The sequence below is a fragment of the Mustela putorius genome, unplaced genomic scaffold (assembly GCF_011764305.1).
Source record: "Mustela putorius furo isolate JIRA1106 unplaced genomic scaffold, ASM1176430v1.1 tig00000275_pilon_pilon_pilon, whole genome shotgun sequence".
NCBI classification, from domain to species: domain Eukaryota; kingdom Metazoa; phylum Chordata; class Mammalia; order Carnivora; family Mustelidae; genus Mustela; species Mustela putorius.
The window spans coordinates 26,924,425-26,938,181 of NW_025421341.1; the positions used below are offsets into that span (position 1 = coordinate 26,924,425).

Here is a 13,757-nt window from a genome sequence, read left to right on the forward strand (position 1 = left end):
GATAATGCTTCAGTTGGAGAACTCTCTGGACCCACTTGTCACAAACTGACAACTTCTATCTATCTCTTCCTGCTAAGTCACCTAAGTAACTGATCTTCAGTGCTCCTGTTATGTTCCCTTTAGGCAAAGATGAAGGACTTGGTAAGGAAGGACACTGAAATCTGGATCAGGAATTTTATTTCATTAATTTCATTATCTAAAAATTTTAAGTGGGTCCTAAATCTGTACTGATGTAATAAAATAACTGTTTCTTTGCTCTTTCAACTAGGATTTACCTTGTTTTATTGCTCAAGACTATTGCCTCTCATTCTCAACTCATTGATTTCATTGATAACTAGTTTCTATGCACTTTCTGGGGAGTTAGAGGTGCAACCATGAATAAAGCAAACAACAGCTACCTCCAGAGAGATCATACTCTAGTGGCAGAGGAGTGGGCAGTAAATAAGATAACACTATAAACTAAGAATGCTAAATGTAGAGAGCCTCTGGGTGGCTCAGTCAGTTAAGGGTCCAGCTCTCATTCTCAAATCAAGTCTTGAACTCAGGGTGGTGAGTTCAAGTCTCAGCTTGGGCTCCATGCTGGGTGTGGAGCCTATTTAAAAAAAAAAAAAAAGAAAAAAAAAGGAAAGAATGTTCAATGTAGTGTGTGGTAAAGGAAAGGGTCAAGCAAGGAATGGAGACAGGAAAAGTATGTAGAAGTTGAAATTTGAGGAGGAGTGGCATTGAGAAGTCAATATTTTTGCCAAAAACTTAAAATAGGTGAGGGAGAAAAACATGCAGGTGTTTTGGGAAATAGCACTTCTGAAAGAGGAAACAGCAAATGGGAAAGTATTGAGGTGGGAGTATGCTTGGCATATTCAAGGAACTGAGAAGGCCAGTGCCCATAGAAAGGAGAGCATAATGAAGAGAGTACCAGGAAATGAGTTCAGAGCCAGACCAGGTATGCATGGATAGATCAGAGCAGTAACTTTGGCTCTCACTCCTAGGTATCATCAAGATACCTAGATCCTGATCTGGTTTATAATTGGGTCATGTTGGTTGCTGTGTTCAGATTTCACTGAAAGGAGAACGGAAGCAGGGAAAACAAATAGGAAGATATTCCAATAACCCAGGTGAGAGATGATCATAATTTATAGCATGTTGGTGATAATGGAGGTGGTAGGAAGATGGATTGTAGATCTATTCTGAAGTCAAAACAATAGGATTGGATGCCAGTTCATGAATGAGTTATAAGATAAAGAGAAGAGTTAGGGACAAAAACATAGGTTTTGGTATGAAGAAGTCAAATGAAAAAGTCTGTGAGAGGGGATGGAAGTTTGTCAAGGGGAGGGAAACCAGGGGTTCTTCTATGGTCAAGTTACATGTGAGATATCTACAGGATATTCAATGGGGATGTCATCTAGTCAGTTGAAGTAAAGAATGTGGAGTTCAGGGAAACATTATGGCCTGGACATACAGATTCACCTAAGGAATGAGAGCAGAAGGAAAGAGAGGAATTCCAAGGTCTGAGTGCCAGCTTCCAATGTTCAGAGGTTAAAGAGATTTAAAAAAAAAAAAAAAGACAGTAAAGGATAAGAGAAAGAGTGGCCAATGAAGTAGTGGGAGAGCCAGGCATGTGCAGTGGCCTGAATACCAAGAAAATAAGGTGTTTAACAATGCCAAATGCTGCTAGAACAAGTTAGATAAGGACTTTGACTTGATCATCGTACCTAGCAATATAGAAGCCATTGCTGATCTCAACAGGAGCTGTTTCTGTGGAGAAGTAGAAGTAGAAACCTGACTGAAGGTTTGAGATGTGAGAAAAGAATTTGGTTAAGTACACACAACTCTTTAAAAAGTTTTGGTGTTTATTTTTTCCCCCAGGGAAGAATAGGCATGAAGCATTGGTATAAGGGCAGGCAGAATCAGAAGTTCTTGCTTGCTTCTTAGGTGTTTCATTGGTTTTGCAGGTGAAAGAAATTGCAAACTATTTGTATGTTGACAAAGATCATCCAGTAGAGAGAACAAAGCTGATGCACAAAAAAGGGGAGAATTTCTCAAGCAAGTTTCTCAAGTAAGCAAGAGGGCAGAATTGAGTGCACCGGTGGAAGGTTTGATAAAGATGGAAGTACAGTTACCCACAAGAGCAGGAAAGCAGAGAATGTATCACCACAGAGGAAGAGAGGTAAACAGAAATGAAGATGATAGGGAGCCTGGGGGGATTCAGTTGATTGTCTGCCTTTGGCTCAGGTCATAATCCCGGGGTCCTGGGATTGAGCCCTGCATCTGGCTCCTTGTTCAGCAGGGAGCCTGTTTCTCCCTATCCCTCCGCATGCCAATCCCCTTGCTTGTTCTCTCTCTTTCTTTCTCTGTCAAATAAATAAATAAAATATTTTTTAAAATGGAGATGGGACTCTGTAGACCTTCTCTTCAGATGGCTTCATTTTTCTCAGTGAAACGGGAAGCAAGGCAATCATGTGCATATAGATTGTGGAGGCAGGATTGAATATTTGTGGTTAGAGGGAAAGTATGAAATTAATATCTAAGGGAAAGAGCCTGAGTAGACATGGGTATGTTAGAGTTCCAGCACAGCATTATGGACCACTTGAGATCAGTAGGCATGAATTTAAAGTGATATCAGTGTGGTTGTGTGTCTTTCACCTGTGATGTTCAGTTGTAGGAGAAAAGGTAAGAGTGGGCAGAGAATTGGACTTCACTAGAATTCCTAGATTAACAAAGAAACTACAATGAAACACAAGAGAGTTAAGGTTTACAAGGAGTATAATGATGAAACCATGATATTTAAGACTGGCAAGGCGGGCGGTGAAGAATAAAGAGGATGGGAGAGAGTAGAAAGATGGTAGGTCCATGGATAACATCTCATGTGTGGGTGTGGGTGTATTAGAACTCAGGTCCTAGAGGAAGTGCACTGGAAATATAGAAGGTAGACGTTAAGAGTAGAATGTTTAGGATTTAGATTTAGGTTAGGTCGCAATTATTGCCAAGAAGAAGACCTGTAAGTAAATAGCTAATGGAGGCTGGTGACTGGAAAGGATTGGAAAGATCGTCTTCAGGGATATTGAAATGGACAAGTATTATGAAGGAGCAGTGTTAAAAGAAGTGAAGGGAGCAGGAACTACTATCTTTAACAAGTGAGTCACCTGGAGCAGGGAATGAATGCAACAACCAGGGGTCATGGGTGGGTACTGAATGACACATGACATTCAAAGTACCAAATCAATAGGTTGTACATCTTAAATTTATACAAGGCTATTTTTCAAATATATTTCATTTTTTTAGGGCCATTATTTGGCTGTTCCAGATGTCCAACATTTTAGCTTGAACTTTACTTGGATTTTATGACCCTTTATTCATCTTTTTAATATATCTTACTTGAATTGGTTTTACTTCCATGTTCTCCTCTAGGATTCTGATGGATTCCTGTCTCACGTTGAGGTCTTTTATCCATTTTGAGTTTATCTTTGTGTACGGTGTAAGAGAATGGTCGAGTTTCATTCTTCTACATATAGCTGCCCAGTTTTCCCAGCACCATTTATTGAAGAGACTGTCTTTTTTCCACTGTATATTTTTTCCTGTTTTGTCGAAGATTATTTGACCATAGAGTTGAGGGTCCATATCTGGGCTCTCTACTCTGTTCCACTGCTCTATGTGTCTGTTTGTATGCCAGTACCATGCTGTCTTGGTGATCACAGCTTTGTAGTAAAGCTTGAAATCAGGTAATGTGATGCCCCCAGTTTTATTTTTGTTTTTCAACATTTCCTTAGCGATTCGGGGTCTCTTCTGATTCCATACAAACTTTAGGATTATTTGCTCCAGCTCTTTGAAAAATACCGGTGGAACTTTGATCGGAATGACATTAAAAGTATAGATTGCTCTAGGCAGCATGTGCATCTAAGATGATTTTCACGAATGAGAAAGCTGTATATTAACACACAGATACACAGACACACACACGCACATAGAAAACTTGAAAAAATAATGTCTCATAAGTAGCAAAAAAGAGTAAGGAAGAATTTCAAGGGCAACGGCAACCTCAGAGGAGAGAGGAAAGCTTCCTTTAGAGCAAGAAAGTAAAGAGAATATTCAGAGAAAATGTTGAGGATGCAGGAGATTTTGCTGATGATTGACCTTAAATATCAAAGGACATAACAAAAAAAAAGTCATATAATATGGAAAAGAATAGGAACTGGGGTCAGAAAAGGTGATATAAAAGGTTTAATGGGGTTTGAGTGTGGCAAATGAGGAATAACTTGGAAGTTTTGTCATAAAGGGTGCAATCAGGTTACTCCTAATTGTTCCTGAGGCAGGTAGTATAGAACAGCTGTGAGTGCTAAGGGGACAGAAGGCTGGAAAGTGGGGGACCTTGGCAAGAGCATAGAGATTGCTAGGCTTCTATCTGACTTCCAGTGGAGGCATGGACCCCCACAAGGGGTGCAGTCTTAGTGCCCAGGCAATTTCTTCTTCTTGCAGTGATAGCCTGCAGAGGACATCTGTTTGGAGAGCTCAGACTACTCTCTGACTTCTGCTGAAGGAGGCTTCTGGGCAGACAAAGAGGCTGTGTTGCTCTAATCCCAATTAATTTGTCATTTACATTCTTAAATGGTACTTAGAGCTTTCTGTCTTACACTAGCGAGCAATGTACTAAAGCACTTCTGAAAAAAATCACTGGATCAGAAATAAATCTGATGACTCAGTAGCTGGGGATTTGATGGTATTATAAAAAAGGTAGAGTTGCTTGTTGACTGGTGTTAGAAAGAAGTCAGGCAAAGAATATACATCCCAAATTAAAGTAGCTCCCCAATGGCCAATCCTGATGCCTACAATGTCATCTTAGAGAATCATGGAATTTCAAGTCTGAGACTTTAAGAAAAACAGTACCACATGGTAGCAGAATGAATGCAGGATTTGCCATCCCACTGATTTGTGTGTAAATTCCAGCCTGGAGACACAGCTGTATCATGTTCAGGAGCATGTGTTCAATTCTTAAACTCTGGATAAAATGTCTAAACATCAGTGAAAGCATTTCTGTTGGGTGGAGTCATGTACCACATTCTTATTCCTGCTTAGGGTTGGCATGGAAATAGTCACAGGGTTGACTTAGAATACTAGGAATGACTTCCTGCATGAAACAGGAAGTTGAAAAGAATATATAAAGGGCAGAAAATACATGTGGACATATGCCAAGCATGGCATACAGTATTTACCTAAACCTTAAACCACTCAAATATCCTGGATCTCCCCATAATCCTCAATTCGTAGTACTGTCTGGTGAGGTAGTCTCTATATTGAAAGTATTTGAGTAAAGCATTTAGTATTAATTGATTAGGTGTTAATTAGAAACAGTGTAAAGGTAATTTATCTCTAACATCTCTTCCACTTAGATTCTAGACTTCCACAAGATTGTGTGATAATTTAGAAAAGAGTCTAGGCAAAATTATGAAGTAGAAAAACCTACATTCTGTGTTTTCCTCAATGTATGCAGGCCCTCTTCTTGCCTTCTGACCCTTCAAGGATCGCCTCCCCTCCCTACCCCTGGCACATGCATGCACGTTCACACACACACACACACACACACACCACAGGTGTGTCACTTGGAAGTAACCCACACTGAGACCTCATGAGTCTCTTACCAACCCACTTCCAAAGTCCCAACTCAGCTGACAGGGCACTTCCCATAGAGACAATGTAGTGAAGTGATGAAGAACTCAGGCTTTGGTAACTCCTAACACCAAGTAACTTTGGGGACGTTACTTAACCTTTCTGAGTTTTGCTTCTCTTCATGTAAAACAGTAATAATAAGAGACCCTTGACAGTGTTACAGTACAGACTAAATGAGGTAAAGTGTTTAGTACAGTGCCTGGTACATAATAGGCATCCAGTAAATAGTAAATATTTATTTCCTTGTTTCTTTTATGACTATTACTGTTGTGTTGCTATGTAATATTCTTGTGTGCTGCTGCCTTTGTGATTGTTGTTGATTCCCTGTTGATATGTTAGGATGCTGATATCATTCCCCAACATGATATACATTGTAACAATCACAAACTGCATAGACCTCAGGATTCTCTCAAGGACTAAGACAAAAGAGAAGGCAACTGGTGTTTTCTACTGTGCCTGTACTCATTCACTTACCTGACAGTTTGAGGGTCCTTTAGCCGCTCTCAAATCATACAAAAGAGGCAGCAGCCTTGTCTTCTGAGGACCAGGGTGATCTGGAAATAGGTAGGTCCCTTCCAAGTCTGTAGTTATTTCTGATTGCCCTGAATGAAGCTTTTTTTCCCCCCCAAAGCTGGTTATGGGTATGGAAGACTTAAATGTATTTATTTATATCTAAATCAAGGGTGCAAGGTATAACTATGACAATAGAAGTCTTATTCCATAAATCATATGTGTGAGAAAAACCATAGGCAGGTGTTAAGCAGAGGGTTGTTAGAGGACATTGCATTCTATAAGCACATAGCATAATAATATGTTTACAATTACTTCTTACCTGGATTGGCTGTGGAAGATAAAGATCTTCTCTTTGGGCTCCATAGTCCTTGTCTCTGGTTTCCAGAATGAATAGTCCACAGTTGTCAAGAAATAACATTTATTAATCAACAATTAAACACAGAATAGAAAAGGCCTTGTGAATAAAACTATATATTTGTAATGCTTTATTTTTTTTTTGCTCCAGAACTTCACAAAACACTACAGACAGTAACAAAATAATTCAATAGATATTAAAAACTTTCAAGAGAATTGTAGGACACTCTTTATCATAAGTGAGCATCAACAATGCCACAGCCAATAAATACACTATAAACACTATCACAGATATCTTTCTTGAATAAGGAATATGATTAATTTTTTTTATCCAGAAGTCATAACATTGACACATATCCATACACAAGAGAATAGCTCAGAGTAAGTGAAGCAGATACCCCAGTGTAATGGAATCATCTGCCTGTACATCATTTAAAGATATTACAGTGTTAACAGGATAGAAGTCAACACACTAAAGAGAAATGTTGGGGTTTTCTTGGGGTTGGAGGAATAAAGTAGGGCAATTAATGAACTCTTACATATTTTCCATTGCTCTCTTAGCAATATGCTCCCTTCCCTTTTCTGCCTTTTCTTGGTTGAGGTATTCCAACACTTTCATTAATAGATCTTCATCCAAGTACTGTCTGTTTGGGGAATCATCATTCTTTGGGGGCCCCACAGGGAGCCTTTTGCTTACCGAGGCCAGTTTGTCAGTTTCCTGAGAGTTGCCTTGATTGAAATGCTCTTTGATGGCCTGTTCGATTTGGTCCTCATCCTGTAGATTATCTTCGGATGAGACTTGACTTGGAACTCGCTTCACCTGGTTTGAATTCATGATCTCAGGGTATTTCACTAGCATCCTGGCCAAGTACTCTCCTAATTCTTGATCCTTGTCATTCAGGTTTTCATATGCCATTTGCCTGTTCTCCACATCTGGCATCCAGGCACCTTTAGGAAGCTGGTTTGCTCTAGATCTTCCAGGACCATAGGGGAGTCTTGGCAGAACTTTCTCTCGGTTATACTGACCGGGAAAATATGGAGGCTTTTGGTTTGCTGCACTCTCCACCCCTAAAAGATTGAAAATGTCCTCAATAGTGAGCCCATCTGGTAGGGTCTCTGCCACAGCTCGACCAGGTGTTTTGGAATAGCTATTCTTGGAGAGCATTTTATTTTGGAACAGGTCTGGACGGTCTACATCGACCTCTGAGATGTCATCTAGGTCAACAGGAAGTTCAACCTCCTGCTCTGGTTCCACAGATCCATTTGGCTTCTCTCCAGTTTTCAGCATGTCAATTAAGTCTTCAGGGGGTATCTGTAAATTCCTTGAGATCTCAATCAGCTGATAAATAGACTGAGAATCGAGTGGTTTCTCAAAAAGCCTGGTTGCTCTTTCCCCGTTCTGCCCATTCTGTGATCTCCCACTACCTGCAGCATTCACTAACCTTTTCAGATATGCAATTACTTTGGAGACATCATCTGAGAGTTGGTCTTTACTCTCCTTCCGGACATCTCCATCTTGGAGGCCCAGCTGCCCTGAGCGCTTCACTTCATTATTGATTTGTTCATTTTTTTCTGCATTCTCTGTGCTGTCTCTTACCTCTTCCTGGGTTTGACTCTCCACCTTTTCTTCTACTGGGTTCCAATCTTCTCCCCCAACCACATCTTCATAGGCAATGTTATTGGCCTTGTAGATGTCATCTTCATCATCTGTGTAAAGTTTTTGTTCCTCATCAACTCTCTCACGCTTCTGGTTGTTTGGTCCCGTCAGTTTCCCCAACTCCTGGAACACAGACTCTAGTGTGGCAAGACTTTGAGGAGTATATTGTTCCTCTACTATTTCATTTGTGCGTTTAAAGGGGTTATCCCTGGAATTCTCTTCATACATAGGAGGGAATCGCATGTGCTTGAGCTTCCTCTCTGGCCACTGCTGAGTCTCGTAATCATCAGGCATGTCCATTGGAAAGTTCTTTTCTGAATTCAAGGTGTAGGGCTTTTCTTTTGGTGTAGACTGAGGCTCATTCTCAGCCTGTCTCAAAGCCTCAAGTATTATTCTCATCCATTCATCTTCACTCAGGGAATCCCTTGTATTTTCTGGCAAGTGACTTTCATCCCCATTTTCTTTTTTCTGAAGGGGAACAGAGACACCTTGGTAGGGACTGTAGTCTGGGCTGTTTTCTTCTTTGTGAGCTTGTTGTCGGAGTTTTTCTATGTATTCTAAAGCTCTGATCATTTCAGGACTGGGAAACTTTTGGACGTTTTCCAACCTGAGATCTGGTTCCTTTTGAAGCAGCTGGTTTCGCTGAAATGAAGCTGCTTCATCCCCAGAAATGAGGAAAATTAAAGGGATGAGAGACAGGGCTGCTCCAAGCCAGTGAGTCTTAGCTTCTGCCATGTTTGAAAGATGTCCTTAAAGCATAGAAAATATGAGTTAATAGAAATGAAAAACTAGAAGACACTATAGCAAAAGAAGTAACTGACCATTGAGGGAAAACATATAGCAGACATTATTTCACATTAAACTTAAGATGACTCTTTTTAAAAGCCATACATATTTCCTATATAACCCCCACAACTAACTACAAGAATCTAGCACAACTGTTATTCAATTGCATCAAGTTTGCATGGCATTCACTTTGTTAAAATAATAACAAAAACACTGATAATCAGGTCTCTCAAATTTTATTTTTTAATTTACAAAAAAGTAGTTAGTTTTTTAGTATGCATTCGCTGTTTAATAAAAAATTTCTAAGCTGATTTTTAGTTCTCTTGTATGACATTCTTATTATAATCATTGGCCAAAAAAAAAATTAGTTGGTTTAATTTAAAACGTGCATGTACACACACACACACACACACACACACACAAACACACTGATTTGTTTATGGTTGTATAAAAAATCATGTGGTTTAGTTCCTGAAATGTCCGTCTAATTTTGTTGTAGAAATACCACAGCAGTGATATTATATATGATGAAGTAATACAGCATCTTAATGTCAATCATACTGTATCATACTTGTGGATGGTCTATATACATACATTCTTCAGAAATAATGTATTCTCACTCTGACACCAAACCCAACTGACAATTTTAAAATTTCTGTATCTTAATAGCCTCCAGAACATTCTCTGGTCCCAGCTAGTAGGCTAACCTAGTAAGTTTCTGTGTAAATTTACTGAAAAAGTAAACTTTTAAAATATTTGTGTTCCATATTTCTACTAATCATTTTATTTGTGACTGTATTGCAAAATGCAATCACAGTTATATTTTTCATCAGCCTTCAAGAATGCATAGTAAATAATAACAGATGCTACAGAGAGAACATAAGTTTTCTTAACCAGTCTATTTCTGAACTTGTGAGTGTTCAGATGCAGCTTGACTTATGTCTGTGTCTATTTTGGTGTGGACCTGTGAAATCTTAAATGACTCATACTGTTAGAAAATCTTAAAATAACCACTATGTAACTTCCAATTTAGATAAACACAGACGATATGTTGAATTCTTCCTACTTAAAAGTCTTCATTCATTTTTTCCTCCAATGCTTTATAATCTCACGTATGAATTAGCAAGGGGATTGTTTTTTACATGTTTTACATTCAGCTTGCTAACATTGAAAGACTATTTTAATATTTGCAGTTTTTTGCAAATAAATATGAGGAAAGCTCACAAATTTGTTCATGATATCTTACTTACATCATGATTTTGTGACATATAAGCTTAGTTTAGTGGGTATGATGATATTCTGTTAGCTTAGATATCAATTGTAGAAAATATCATTTTTCATCATTTGGTATTTAAGTAATGCTTTCAGTTTTTAGACCCTAACAATGGTTGCAGTTAAAGAAATTCCTTTAGCATAAATGCATATAATCATTGAAATAATTTCCATTAATTAGACTTAATTTACTGAAAGAAAAAGATCTTTAAAGGCATGTCAGAGAAAACTTCAGAAATATTTACTATGAATTTAAGTTTACAATATGAAATTTTATTCATAGATTCTTAGATTTAAGTAAACATACATTATAATTTCTTCTTTATATTTTTTCAGGATGAATTTATTTTTATCTATTTTCAACATTGGCATTTGAAATAGTAATTTTAAGAACCTTAGTGAACTTATTTTCTTCAAAACCATTATCTTAGGGTATTCTTAACATGAGTTACGTGCTTGTCTTTAAAATCATTATCTTATAAAAGATCTTTATCTTGTAGATTGGCTTTCCTATGGAATTGGGGCAGAATACTTAATGCAGGTATTTAAACCACAGCCTAATATATGCTATCCTCTGGTTATATATAAGATTTCAGTTTGGATGACATAGTTATTGCCTTTGAGTAAGACTCAAGGGATTTCTTTCCCAGGTAGCAGTTCTTCTATATACTAAAGAAGGTTTCAACAGCTCTAATATCCTATGTACAATTTGAACTACTGCTTTGTAAGCTAAGCTAAAACATCTATTCTATTGAAATTAAGACTGGAACCCTGACAAATACAGGGGGGTATATCTAATTTGAGCAATTCCACTAGTTAAGATACAGAAAAAAGAAACATGTCCCATTTGCTCAACAAAATATTCTACAACCTCACAACCTCTTTCAACCAAAACATAATAATAATAGCTTACAGAGTTATAAAGGTTTTGCTCATGGTAATTCAAAATTATCAACTCTCTGTAATTCACAGTCATATCCAAACTCTAACCCAAGATAATATTGCACCCTGAATTTAAAAAAAAATTGTTCTCAAGATAATTCTAATCTTTCTTTCCTGGGACTAAAACTAGGAAATAACAATATAAGCACTTTTAGAGCATATCCGTTCAGAAAATAATTTTATATAGTTTATTAATTCTGAGGTCTTATAAATGTCAGAGGAAAAAAGAAGAACTAGTTCCAAAATTGGTTGTCTCTATGACTAATGTGTTTAACAGCCTTCAAATGATTGGAAACCTACTACTAATAATATTAAACATATAAATTATATCTCTGGCTTTGTATCTAGTTTTTAAGAGAAGAAACAATACATTAAGGAGAGAAACAAAATATCAGGCTTAGTTAACTTTACATTAATATGGGTATTGACACTAAAATCCTTAACTTTTCCACACTTCTTAGATATGGTTATCCAAATAGCATGATGGTTATAAATATCCAACAGCAAGTGGTATAAATCATAGATTCAATTCTATATGTACAAATATAGTGTCCTTACATTGGCTGAAGAGCAGCAGGTTGTTATTCAGTTATTCTATACATATAAGACTGACAAACAGTCTTTTTCTTTTTAGCTAGGAATTAAGGAAAAAACACGCAATTTAGAACTTTCCAGTAAATTGAATGGAAAAGCGGTCTTACCTCCTTTTTATATGGCAGAGGAGGTCCACAGCATGTTCCTCCCAGTCCGCCCGGTGAGCTGCTCGGGGCCGTTTCAGCACCCGGACAGCTCCTCGGCTTATAGGGAGCCGCCGCGCCTGACTCCGCACTGCCACACTGACGTCACCGGGCTCAGCCACAAACCCGAGCACAAGCGAGTTTTTTCAAAGAACGGAGAGAAAATAATCATTTTATATGTTCAAGGGGTGGGAAAGTGCTGCATGCTTACGCCACCTGTCTTTTCGTGGCAAAAATTGCAGTTTTTTTTTCCATCAAAATTTTTGAGTCTTGAAATAAAGTACTCTGCACAATTTCCCTTAGAACTAAAGAAATCTGTCAGACAGACATGGCTAATTGAAATATAATCTCATCTGTGTTCTAATATCTTGTGATAAATGTTTCTAGTTGCTGTTGTTTTTGTCGTTATAAAAAGAGTTTTACACACAAGGACTTTTTTTCTACATTGCCCACAAAGAAATTACATTACCATTCCCTGGTATACTCCAAGAGGAATGGAAGGCACATTATTAATGTGAAAAGTCATATTTCATATCATGAACAGAAGCAGCAGTGTTTTCAAACTCACATTTATTTGAATAGAAAATAAATTTTTCTCTTTTTTATATGATAACAAACTTTAAGGCTCTAGTGAGTTGGAATTTTGTGCTAGAGCTTCAGTATAATTTTGAAGCAGCTATTTTCAGGTCTACTGGTTGATAATTCTATATGAATCTGTTGGTATCTTTTACAATATCTATATCAAAAAGGGAGACTTAAAGGTTGAATGTTAATGAAAATACTTCCATTAAATAAAAAATGGATTTTTTTACTGTTAGAGAAAAATGTGACACATATGTAATGGGGATGCAACTGTATTGAGAGGAATAGCTATAAATATTTTTATTTTCCTATGGAATCAGATGAATTGAATACCTTTCAGAAATGTGCCAAATCCAGGGAATAATATAGTAGTTAACGCCCAACCTTTTAGATTTGTAATTCATGACCAGTGTCCTGCTTTGCTAGCTAACATGATTATTTATTTTAATAATTCATGTAGGTCTAAATTTTTAACCATTTTATAAAAGATGTGTTTCCTAAAACCTGTGTGTTTTGAAATATACTTCAAGTATGAAAAGAATCTTACTGTATAAGATTTTATATCTTGGTTAAATGAATAATCAGCTATTGATTTGTCTGTTCAATAAGTTGCAATGCCTACTAATATATGTATGTTAGCTTATATATGACATCATATATATACATATGTATGTATGAAAGCTTCTATGACATCATATATGTATGACTATATACATGGCTCTTTATATATACTTTTGAGGACCCTTTACTCTGATGGCGATGACAAACAGATTATATTTACATAAATTGGAAAGCACTAAAAAAGAGGTTAGCCAGTAGTGTTTAGGAAGCACTGTAGTGAGCCATTGAGTTCCATCTACAAATTCAAGTGAAAAATTTCAAGGGGAAAAAAGCCTCCTGAGAGAAGAAGGCTTTCCTAAGATATCTCATTATTGGGCTTTATTAAAATGATTTCTAACTATGTTAGGTAAACCACAGTACTCTTGAAATCCTCAAAGAAATAGGAATAGTTTAAAATATTAGGGAAAAACAATCTTTGGGAAAATGAACCTTGACTTTTCCTTTCTTCCTTCCTTCCTTCCTTCCTTTCTTCCTTCCCTCCTTCCTTCCCTGCTCTCCTATTGAAAATATTTGACTTTTCTAAATGACCAGACCACCATGGATTGACATGGGGCTCATACAGTCTGAAACTGAAATCCTATGGCCAATTCATCCAATATTTTCATGTGCCATAATGAGTTTTTAGAGCAAGGTCA

General features: G+C 37.3%; 1 protein-coding gene across 1 annotated transcript; it reads right to left on the reverse strand.

Annotated features, from left to right (window-relative positions):
• Positions 1–6,572: 6,572 nt before the first annotated feature.
• On the reverse strand, positions 6,573–12,041 carry SCG2 (secretogranin II). The gene is made up of 2 exons (XM_004762906.2): positions 11,884–12,041; positions 6,573–8,931 (listed from the first exon to the last, which is right to left on the reverse strand). Exon 2 carries the CDS (start codon positions 8,915–8,917, stop codon positions 7,061–7,063), a length of 1,857 nt encoding a protein of 618 aa, XP_004762963.1. The 5' UTR covers positions 8,918–8,931; positions 11,884–12,041; the 3' UTR covers positions 6,573–7,060.
• Between the last annotated feature and the right edge of the window lie 1,716 nt (positions 12,042–13,757).